The 12,665-nt window shown below is 36.1% G+C and overlaps 1 protein-coding gene across 8 annotated transcripts in view; it reads left to right on the forward strand.

The window, feature by feature from the left end:
- Positions 1–12,665, forward strand: part of WDPCP (WD repeat containing planar cell polarity effector) — a 115,227-nt gene that overhangs the window by 22,400 nt on the left and 80,162 nt on the right. For all 8 annotated transcript variants that reach the window (XM_085054344.1, XM_085054345.1, XM_085054340.1 and 5 more), the window contains 3 exons: positions 3,980–4,094; positions 7,407–7,540; positions 11,811–12,002. In XM_085054344.1, the coding sequence (XP_084910470.1) occupies positions 3,980–4,094; positions 7,407–7,540; positions 11,811–12,002 (441 nt within the window). The remainder of the gene's footprint in view (positions 1–3,979; positions 4,095–7,406; positions 7,541–11,810; positions 12,003–12,665) is intronic.

Consider the following 12,665-nt stretch of genomic DNA (forward strand, 5'->3'; position numbering starts at 1 on the left):
ACAACCGTTAATGTGTTGTGTGGTTTTAGATATTTGGAGCTAGAAGTACAAATGCATTGATTATTGTGAAACAGTAACGTGTAACAACAATAACTTCATCTGTAATAAGGCATGCAACACAGTAATTATGGTGGGGTGGCTAAGAAAGCAATCTGGAATGAAGAGGTGGGGAAAAACCCTGGGAACCTGCTTGAACAAGAAATGCTTTGCAATTCTCTTCTCCTTTTGCATATTCCTTTGTCAGTTGGGCTCTCTAAGGGAAAACAGTTTGCAGCAATATTTTTTCACTGGCATATTTTCCTTCTCTTCCAATTTTAATCAGATAGAAGCAAATCCTGGCTTTGCTCCACAGGTATCTTTTTAGGTAGAAGGGCTGATAAGCAGCTGAGCTGCATGAATGAGGAGTCAGGGGCTCTGGCTTCTGAGGATAGATGGATCCACTTAAGTAGATGCTTAAGTAATACTAAAGTCCATAAGTCATGAACCTTTACTTAAGTCCTTTGCTTAATAAAAACTAACTCAAATACATATTGGAACACTTTGCTATTGGGGAAGGGAAGGGCTAAGTCTTCCCCTGAGTATATCCTCTGCTGCTTATGGCTTTCTTGCTCAGTGGAGAAAATTTTTTGGCATATAAAATGCATAATCCCTTCTATCAAAGTCTTTGCATTCAACTCCTTGATAACACAGAAATTAAATGTCCCTTCCTTCCCAGCATGTAGAATGGCCCAAACGTTTTACTCAGACTACATTCAAGTACAAAGGCTCTGCCTTATTCTTCCAATAGGTATGAAGTCATGCTTTCATATTTGTTTAGGAACACCTTGTGACTGTTTAAGCTCTGGAGATGACTCTTCTGATTTTGTTTTTTCCCATCATAGTACTTCAATCTGAAAAATTTATGATGTGTTTCATTATTGTGGATTTCTTTCTCTAATTTAATATATGTTAGAGGGAATGATGTAGTGCCTTATGCAAATAATGCCTCTTACATTGGCTTTTATTCTGTAACAATGATGGGCTCTTCCCTTTGGAGTTGGATCACTGTGTATCCCTGTTCAAGCCAAGTTTGTGATCGTCCCTATTTGCTTTATATTCATTCATGCTTTTGATTGGACTGCTCCCATCCACCAAAATATGAGCTTAAGTAGGCAAGCTTATGTGTAACAGCACTGAGATCTTATTATCATGGAACAGTCTTTGCACAGACTACACAGAACATAGCAAATTGAAATATTGGTTTCAGTTTGAGCACATAAATATTTTCTCTTTGATGGGATATTTCTGATGAAAGGTAGCACAGAATGATAGAATCATTTCAGGTTTAAAAGACCCTTAAGAATGCTTCCAGCTGTTAACCTAACACTCATAAGTTCATTTCTAAAATATGCCCTTCAGTTCCTCATTGACATGTATTTAATACCTCCAGAGGTGGTGAATCCACCACTGCCCTGCTTTCCTTAAGTACCTGCTTGTATTTCATGTTAAACTCTAAGAACTAATTTTTAAGAAACCTCAGTTCTAATCCAAAGCATTTTTAAAGGGAGGTGGTTGAAATGCACGTCTTGGCCACGTAGTATGTAAGGTCTCTGATTTACTTTTTAAATTTAGACTCCAAAGTTCCTAGAAGAATGAACTTAAACCTATGGACCAACCCCACTAAAGTATTGTAGCAAAAATTGTTAAAATACAATTTAAGATTTTCCCAAATATCTCAAACTTCTGAGGAGAATAATGAGAAAGAATGTTCTGCTGTAAAATAAAAGAAGGGAGGAGCACAGTGTGAGAAACAATAAAAACCATGGAAATTATATTACTTTTACCTACTATCTGTGATTCTGTTATGCCATAATGATAGCATAGAGTTCTATGCAATACTGAAAGTCCATAGCCCTGGTTTAATGACCAGTTTCATAAATGTAAAGCAAAGCACACCCATTAGCACAACATTTTATATTTATATAAATGTCTTGTCTTGAAACACTGGAGAGGTTTTCATTGATTCTAATTATAGCTCCAACAGGTGTGATTTATGCCATTACCAGGAAATTAATACATAGGAACAAAGTGAATTTACACCCTGACTGCACCATCCCTCTTGTTGGCACATAACACAGAAAGGTTGGGGGTGTTCTGCTCTCCTCTATCAGGCTGATATCCATTCAGCAATTTAGAACTGAGCTTTCTAGAGTATTTGTATATTTTTTTTTTATTGTTGCTTACATCACAGTTTGGCAACTCCTGGGTTCCAACCCTCACTTTTTCCAGTAGGTTTTTCGGACATTTACAGCCAACTATAGTCAAACCTTGCTGGACTTCATGTAACCAAGTTGGAAATAAATTGTGATTTTATCTAATCGAACTTCAACATAAGGACAAATTGAAGTTTTGAAAGATTGGAATAAAAGCTGCATGAGTGTAAGCGTGTCTAACATTTTTACTAGGACAAAACCTTAAAGGACATCTGTCATGACAGGCAATATTGAAACACCGACATATATATCTGTCAAATTAATGTGTTGTTAGACTTTGGCAGGATAGGAACTCATCATTTGTTCTTAGAAATTAATTTTGCATCACAGGTATCTTTTTTCTTTCAGTTTCGCGCATCACTGAATTTATTTTTAAAAAATGTGGGTTAAAGGTGTTAAGGCAAGAAAATAATTTATTTAAATACCCTTGTTCTGTTCTTTGGAGAGCACAAAGGTCTAGTAATATAGCAAAATATGTATAACTGAGAGTTTCCGTAACTGAATTTTTGGGAGCAGAGCATTGCACAAAGGTCGTGCCCAATTAGATCTCTACATTCCTGTCCCTCATACTTTTTATTTATTATACAATCCAGTGGATTTTACTGCAAGAAACTTTTGAAGATTATATTGCAACCATGTTTGTCTCACAGCTCCAGCACAGAGCAAACAGGGAATTTTTTTCTGCCAAATTCTCCTACAAGCACAAATGTTTCTTTAGTAGTTAAGTTTTTTGAAAGCACAGAGATTTCTTTTAAAATCTACTCTTAGGTAGAAGTAAGAGCTGGAGTTCCAGATTCCTGGCCTTTGGTGGCCCCTCTGGATTTGTCTGCAATGGTCTTTCTACTGAGAATGCCTTTAATGGGTTTTATTTTCTGAATTCCTTTGCTGTAGTTCTTGCACTCAGAAAATGACTAATGGTTTAATTATGCGAAGAAAAATGTTTTTCATAACTCCTCCCACTGAGCATTCTCTCTCTCATAGAAGATATTGCACAAGAAGGAGCTGATAAATACTGTGACTTAGTCGTCAAGATTATATGTATCATTTAATTTAAATTAATTAGGCATGAATATTCAATTAACTCTGAAATAACCCACTGACTATTCTCTCCAATAGTTTAATTTTTATTTTCTAAGAGAGACACCTATATCCTTATGTCAAGGAGTGAATGGATTTGTTGGGAGCTTACAGCTATCTCTGTGGTAGGGCACAAATATTTAATTTTAAAAATATATGAATGATCAGAATTACAAGAAGAGCAAAAAGGTGCTGGTTTTAATCTGTGATAATAATATAGAATTGTATTAAACCCTATTTATATGTTTTTGCATGCAGACTATGCAGTTACTTCATGCAGGAAATATCAGGTCCATGGATGATAGAGTGATCAGTGTAATTCCTTCCCTCATACAGAACAGAATTTTGATCTCCGTTCTTAACAAACTAATTCAGTACATTTTATGCAACATTTGGGGACTTAGCTGCTTCTTCAATTGTTCAGCAATTGTAGTTCTTGTACCCTTACAATTCAGTGTCGTGTTACATCTCTTTCTTTTATTGAAAAACCTTTCAAAGTCATTATAAGATATCTCCACATCAATGATAATTCATTTTTGTAATTTTGAACATTAGATTACTACATAATGGACGGCTGTTAATATGTACCTTGGAACACTTCACTTTATTAATGATTTTTGACACGTTGTTTTCTCACTCTTTGGCTTCAGCTCCTCTTTCACTCAGGTATCTTGGTGTCCCTGAGCCTTTCTGGGCCACAGCTGGAGAAAGTGGTGATTGACAGGACCCTGGTGGGGAAGCTCATCTCCGACACCATCAGTGATGGTAATTACACCCATGTGCAAATCAATTGCCTGCATTAACAATAGAGCACAGAAACAGTATGTCAACAGGTAGACTAATTATTGCCACTGGGGACTTGCAAACACAACAAGTAATTGCATGTAATGCTATAGTTACAACCCTCAGGACTAAGAACACTTTAAGAATAATATTTAACATCAAAGTTTTCAGGCTTGTCAAATGCTGCATGGGTTTCTAAAATTCCGTTTCTTGCACCTTGTAATCGCTGTGAATGTTGCCATTTGAACTTGTCGTGTTTGTGTCGTAGGAAAATGGGACAGAACCAAACATTAGCCAATTGAATAATTACATGGGATAGTTATTATTAAAGTTGTTATTAAAAAAGGCTGGATAACATTAGTTATGTGGAAGTGTTCTGATTTAGTTTCTTGATGCCCAGAATCTCACTATTGTTCATAACTAGTGACTGCTAAAAATTAAGTTTTCATTTAATGCAGAAGAAAACTTACAAAAACGTCCCTGTTTTCCACAGCTTTATGGTATGACTCATATCATTGAGAAATCAACTGGTGTCTTGGCTTCTGCACAAGCAGGAGTGTGAAATTTTGATGTGAGACATATTACATGTGCACTACCTTCCAAACTCTCTAAGAGTAGACCCACATTGCATCCTTCTAGTAAGAATATGCACTCAATGCAGATTTGATCTTTAATGATTTCTTTTTCTCTATACCCAGGCATCTATTGAATATTGGCCTATTTTTTTAAGAAACTACAATACTGTGTCACTCTGATCTTTTCTTATCAATATATTGTAGTTCAGTCTTGAAAGTTAACATTAATACAACTATGTTAGTAGAATCTTTATTTATTAAAAAAAAATAAACCCTGACCTCATTTTTAATTGCACAGAAAGCATGGAACATATTTACTATCTTGACTTCATTTTCCATTCTTCACCTTAATTACTGGACTACTAATTCCGTCTCCAGTTCTTTTCCCTCTGTTTCTGGAGGGATGATTTCCTACTTACAGGTGACAAAAAGTAGGAAGCCATGAAAGCTAAGGTTATACCAAATTTGAAGTTTTCTTGGAAATTATTTAGAATACTTTGCATTTTTTAAAAAAAGATTATATGTATCATCATATGTATCATGCCTTACCTTGGCTTAATATGTCATAGAAATGTAAATATTTGTTTAGAAAATACTGCTAACTAAAAAATCTTACAACTAAAACAACAATAAAGCAACAATTATGTTTTACTGCATTTATACCTCTGTATTTATTATATAAATAACATTATATAATGTTTCATCCTTATTTTTACTTATTTAAGATTTTCTTAGACCTCTATGTTTGTTAATACCCAGATCTAAATACCCAGAAACAAAACTGCCTCTGTTTTGTAAAAGCAAATCACTCAATAACTTACATTGCAATACAGTTTTCATTTTCATGAACAATAAAAGAAAATGCTTTTGTTACCCACACAAACAGTGCTCAAAATACAAAATTTTGTACTGTACTATCCTTACATGAGAAACATGAGATAATGTTGTCCTAGAGGTAATTAATTTAAATTCAACAAAACAGCATGTCTTTCCAAATCTGACTTCAATTTACAGTTGTGATTATAAAGTTGGCCAAGAGAAATTCTACATTTAGTACAAGAAGCCTGTATAAAAATAAAAGTTCTTGCTTCAGCAATTGTGTGTATACAGAAATGGATAACAGCTACAATCTGCCAGAATTACTTACAAAATTGTTGTAATTCTCATTCGGAGTAGCATGTCCTCTTAACATTTGGAATAAAGGTCAGATTGTGTGCACAAAATACAGAATTTCTACTGCTTTTATAATCCTCCTGCATCTCAGAAAGTCCTCCTGATTCTTATTATTTATAGGCAAAATTGCATCAGCCTCTGAGGTTTTTTGTAGCTCATCTTTAATGTAAGCTATGTCTGTGAGGACATCAAAATATTTTAACTGTGTATACAGATATTGAGGACACCATATTCAGTAGTTTTCAATTTTCATGTGTGTGCAGGATCTGTTACAGCTTCTGAATCCCCTTATCAGATACTTTATCACCTTTTTTTTCTTCTCCCCAAAAAGCTAGTGTTAATGTTACATTTCAAAGGCAGTTATTTGGCTCTAAACTCTACCCTTTAGCATTTGCATACCAGATACTTCAGAGTTGTGCCAGGACATGACTGTTGGAAAATGCAAGTGGTTATAAATCAGACCAAAGAAAAGCAAAGCTGAGTAGTCAGTTTCCCATGCTTTTACATAAGATTAAACTACTGTCAATCTACTTAAGGATATGTAAAATTTAGGTTTAAGAATCTGGGATATTAGTCATAAATGCTTTCTTTTTAAAGTTTGTTTTTTGGAGGTTGCTCCACAGAGTTTTCTTTGTTTGTTTCTAAATCTGGATCCACTTTAATTGGCATTTTGCTTTTAGGTGAGGTTTCTGAGTTTACAGTCTGAGCACAGCTTTCTAGCTTTGTTTTAAATCATCAGTGATTCTTCATGATCACTTACCCTCATGACTCACTTCATACTCAGACATCACTTCAAGTGTGGGTGCTGCTTCAATAACTGGGTAACACTGGGGAAAACTCCTAGATACTATTTTCTAAGTAATTTTCATAGTCAGATTAGTTAATCACTTTTATATTGAACTAATTTGGTCTAGCACAGCCTTATGTTAACAGTGGTAATTTACTGAGTCTTTCCCTACTCCAAGGGAGTCTGTTCCATCTTGGTGTTTGTATTGTTTGGGTACCCCATGTGAAGCTTCCAACAAATTCACAACCCCTCTAAAGCCTAATCCTGCATGTAACAGCCTCCTTGGGGTCTGCAGCAGCACCAGGAACCTTGCAATGTCAAAATACCAGGTACACCTCAAGTACTAATTTGTATTTATCACCCTTAACACAAGCTGAGCTGTATGAGCTGCATTTCCGAAATAATGGTGGATGTAACCGTAAGAAAAAATTACTGAAAGCTGAATACTGAGGTGAAAATTAACGTGGAAGGGCATAAAATGTATATTGAAATGTAGTGGCAATTTGATATGAGATAATTTATTCAGGTGTATGTAATCAGAGTATTCCCTAGGCTTTATTTCTCATTTCCAAGAAGGTCCTGACAGGATGACACATTGATATGTTTTAGGACATTACAGGGCTTTCAGTGTAATATTTAAGACACTGTCTTGAAAAAAAATTGCTTTTTGTAGTCTCTGTGGAGTGTTCACTACTTTGTTTTGTTACTAGAAACAGGTATTACAGTGCTGACAATTTTTATTTGGGTTTTTTTTTTCAGCTGTTCTTACAGACAATTTCATCATCTTGTCATTTGAGGACCACAACCAACTCTGCTTTATTCAGTTTGCAAAGCCAATGGATTCTCCTGATGTAAACAAAAGACTAGAAAAGCTCTCTTGTTTGGACTTTAAGGTATAGCTGCCAATGGTGACTTCAAATATTGCAATGTACATCATGAATCACTGGTGTTCACTGATACTGTCTAGCAGCATAAATTGTAAATCTTTTTATAATTGACCAGAGCAGCTCAAACTCTAAAAATGGCAGTTACTGAAAAGTAAAATAAAATTACAATGGCATTCTGAGTTAAGGAGTTAAAATACTGTGCCAAGAGGGATCCAAATGTCTACTGTGTTTATTTTCAGGCTCAGACACACATTTGACAGTTTACCTTGTGTCCATTGAGCAGCAGTAAGTGACCCTTGGCACATTCTTGGCATCTAACAAGCATGAAGCAAAGTCTGTAATGGTAAACCTCAGTGTAAAAGATTTAAGTTAATGTGTTTTACCTCTTGTTTGTTATGGGTTGAAAACACACACACGGTCAATTACTGTGGCTCAGCTGATACACACAAACACATGAAGCTCTGGTAATTTGGTCATCTGTCTGAGCTCTAAGGTTGTTGCAATTCTTTGCAGAAATCTAATTTCACCTCTAGTTACAGTAACGGTGGTGTTGGGAGAGTTGCTTTTAGAATTAAGCCACTGAGTAAGGAATCAAGACATAGAAGCTGAGCTTCTCACCACTGGCCAGCTATGCGTGTGGCCTTAGGCAAGTGCCTCGATGCCTCTGTGTCTCAATATACTAGTTATACAGTGAAGATTGAAATACTCCCTTTTTGCAGCCCTTTTGATGTGGGTTGGGCTTCACTACGATGGCACAGCAGGTGAAAGGTGGCCTAGAGAAAGCTGAGCTGACTTTAAACTATCCAGTCTGGAGGTCAGTGGAAACCAGCTCATCTCAAGATGAATGACACTGTGTCTTGGATGGATTGATCTGGGTAGACATAACTTATTTCCACCATAAGCACTTTGGCATCAGAACACCCCTTCCTTAGGTGGAAGTGCTTGGTGCTACAGCAATATGAAAAAATAATCAGCCAAGGCAATTAACTTTGAACAGTTCAAACAGGAAAGGGGCTGCATCCAATTCACTGCAAGAATGAAGAAGGGTCAAGCTTTTTTCCCAAGAAATGTAGAAAGATCTTCTGAGCAAAAGAGAGAGTTTGTATTTATTTCAGACTGGAATAAATACAAGAAAACAATCTTGTGATAGCAAATATTTTCCCCTTGACAACCCCTCAGTAATTTGCTTCCTCACATAAGGGAGCTTGCATCTGCAAGGCAAGCTTTTTAAGGATATGTTTAATTTAAGTTTTGCCATAATGTGTTTTAACTTGCTTGGGAGAAACACTTTCTGCTAGGATTAATATCTAATACATTTTCCAGGCTGTTTCAGTTCAGGGCCTCTTTTCAGCAGTGGCTTGTGTTTGCAAGATTGATCCAACCTCTATAACGTGGATTTGAGACAGTTCACTGTTCACTGGGAACTGAGCTGATACATACTTTACTTTAAAATGCTGTGCCTTGTGCCTGGCCTGTGGCGTTCATCGAGGCTGTGCTTTGGGAGAGACTGTGGTGTGTGGTGGGGCTTTTTCCTTAATAGCACTAAAGTTTAATGAAGAAGCTGTGGTGAACTGCCTTTGTCATTGGAGTGTGAGGGCCATAGCTCCTGACTTAATGTTTAGCCAAACCAGATGTATCTGCTGCACTCCTTAATAGGGTTGTTAAGTTCAGTTCTTTGCTGACACAGCTGAGCTTCTCCAAACACCTCCATGCTCACTGTTAACTTTGCTTTCTCTTGAAATCAGGGGGAATCACTGTGGAATACTTCTCTGCCAGCCAAAAAAAAAAAAAAATTTGCATTTTTTAATTGAATATTCTTTTGTGTGAGGCTTGCTAGTTAGGCAGCTAAATATAATTTTTATTATCTTCAGAACTGCACCAGTGTGAGACTGAAGAAAGTATTATTCACTTGTGCAATAATATTGTGGCAGCTCTCTGCATTGATTTAGAATTCTTCATGGCTGATTTTGGTCAAGCTTCTAAAAGCTGGAGGATTACAGCACTAGTGTCACTCTGCAGAAAAAAAGGATAGTTCTCAATTGCAACTGTGCAAATTATAACACTTTGTAACAATATGTAACAATAACAAATGTTGGGCGTTCGGGAGAAAAAAAGATTCTTTAGAGTTGAGGGTTTTTTTAAGAGAAATTGAACTAAAAAGGTAGCGTGCACTGGTATAGAACTAACATAGGGTTAAAATCTGGAGCCAAGATTCAGGAAATTTGATTGTAACCTTCATTTCTATCTCTGACTTTTGGCGTAGCTGAGAGAAATGTAGTATTTGGGTTTACATTACCATTTCTAAAATGCAAAAAGTGCTTGTAATCATATAATTAAATTTCTGAGGTATTGTCATTGTAATGATAAGCAACTTCACAACAGTGTCCAGGCTCATGGTGGGCAAAACTGGCAGCAATGCAGGACTGACAGAGTTCTGCCAATAATAAGAACAAGTCAACCATGCTTTCCTCCTCACATCTTGATATTTATCCAAAAGTTGAGTTTTTTACACAGTGCATACCTAAATGAATGACTTAATCTTTCTGTCCTCTTCCTTTTTAATTGATACCACCTTGAATTTTATTTGTACTTTGAAACAATAAAGGAAGACCTCTTACATGAATCACTACAGTCTTGAAGAACAGCAAAATAGAAAACCAACTATTACTATTTGCCTTTTCTCGGTGACAGGAATCCATGTTTGAGAGTGACATGTCTAATGCAAGACATTAAGGTTTACAAAGATTTGTGGCTGTTATGACATGTAAGATTGTGATGAACAGTTAACATTTTAATACAGGACTAATTAATACTTGTGGAAGCATTTGTGCTTTTCCAGCTTAATCAATGCATTGTCACCAAATTAGCTATTTAGATATGGTTCTATTTCAAGTAGCAGCTACCTGCTAACTATTGTGTATGTTTTATCTTTACCCATTAAAATATTTTGACAAGTAAAACACAGGATAATCTGAAAATATTGACCTTTTGTAAGTTTTTCCTGTTTGTGTTTTTTTAATCCATTTCAATTTACTGAAGGAGACAGAAAAAGGAGTTAAATGTTTACCATGAGAGAACAACATTGGTAATTACTTTGATTTCAGTTGCTTTTGATGTGTATTCATGGGATGAAGAGGTCAATAATATTATGACCATGCAAATAGAAAAGGGTTCTTTTTGACCATATAAAAAACAGCAAAGGATTATTAAAGCATTAACCTTGATTTTAATGGCCTTGGTTGAGAGCTGAGATCACAATTTGGATGAGCCTGATTATTTACTAAATACAATACATAAATGCAACGGGTTCTTAACACCCATTGCACTCTGGCATTATCGCATTACTGCCAGCCTTTGTTGCCTTGCAGACAGGAATATGAAAGCAATCTGTCATGTAGTGAGACTGGCTCCAGAAGCATTTCTCTGATAAGAAGACCCCCTGCCCTTTGCTAGTGTCTGGTCCAGTAGGCTTAGCCATGCGCTTAATCCCCAGAAAGTGGTTCGATTATTGCTGACCAGCAATGGCAAGATAGTTTTTTTTTCCCCTAGCTATCAACCTTCCATTAATTCCTTAAGCAGAAATGCGGTGCAATCTATATTTCCTTGGCATGTGTCACCCAGATGGTGCACTGCTCATGTTTTCAAATAACCATGCTCCAAATAACAGAGTTTGAATAATAAATTCCACAAATCCTTCCTGAGAAAGAGGCACAATTCTCAAGAGCTGCATAAACTTTACGCATGATGCTGTAGCTCATCCACATTATGCAGAAAAGTATATATTCTCTTGCAAAGCAGATGCTTGTGTTTCCATTCCCGAATTTTAGGAGGAAAAAGAAAAATATATGTTTGCTCAAATACTGCAGAATATATTTAATATTTGATTATGTCTTAAACACTAGCCTTAGCTCCGTGGTCAGCTTTGCAGAACTTGTCATTTAATATGGCTAAGCTTAAATCCTGTGTGGAGGTCGATGCTGTCAAGCAACCATGACTGTACATTTTGGTATTGATTGGAGTCATTGCAGTAAATTCCTTCTTAACTCATATTCCTTTCCATCCCAATCCCCTCCCCACAGATAAAAGTGTGAGCATGTCTTTCTGTCTGAGGAGATATTTTTCACGTTTACAGACAGCCTATATGAAGATATATGTACACAGTGCTCCGTGTATATATACATTCTTGCTCACACATCCAAAGTAAATGTTCCCATTTGCTCCTACTATGCTGTTTTATCACCTCAAATATTTCCTGCATTTTTTTTTCTTCCACCAGATTTCTTATGTTGACATGCTCGGACCAGAAGGTAGAAGGATGAAACGTCACCTGGCAATAAACTGTATGCAAGATATGGTCATTTGCTGGTGGTCAGCAGCTAGTGATGGAGCATGGCCTTGGTCTCCTATTTCCTGTGAGAGGGACAGAGCCAACCTATTGCTATTAGGCTGTGCACATGGCAAATTGGAGGTAAAGTGATGAACTCTCTTGTTACATGATTTTTTTTTATTTACTAAAGAAGGAACTATTCAACTTAAATGCATATTCAAGAAGATATAAAGACCACATATGACTAAAACATAAGACAGGAAGATCAGCCATTCTAATCTTAAAAACAGAGGTTTGTTATTTAACAAAAAAGCATCTTGTTTACTGTGTTTACTATTTTCACATCAAAACTGTCAACCTGAGAAATGTAGCTGGGAAGTTAAGTCTTTATCATGGAATAGCTTTGGTGCTGCTAACACTGAAAATAAAAGTGTCAGAGTTGCACTAGCGAACTCTGATCTGAATTAGCAATTGTAACTGTTGCATGCATGTCTGATGCAATTATTTTACATTGTCTGCAATGTTACATCTCTTTCAATTGTTTTCCGTAGAATATTTGCTATGCCCAGTTGGTGTTTAAATTTTTGTTATGGATCTTGATCAAATCAGGGACCGATATTTTTCTTAAAGGAAAAGTCAAAGCTCCCCATCTACAGGTGGGAATGTAAGCTATGAGGTTGGACAAAGCTACAAGCTCACCCTCTTCCTAATACTTGCTTAGCTTACTTTTTTAGGCAGATATTTTTATTTCAGTTATTTAATTTTTGTTTCACCTATTTAAGAATATATTAATCCAGTTTATCT

The sequence above is a fragment of the Lichenostomus cassidix genome, chromosome 3 (assembly GCF_008360975.1).
Source record: "Lichenostomus cassidix isolate B80296 chromosome 3, HeHo_3.0, whole genome shotgun sequence".
Lineage (NCBI taxonomy): Eukaryota > Metazoa > Chordata > Aves > Passeriformes > Meliphagidae > Lichenostomus > Lichenostomus cassidix.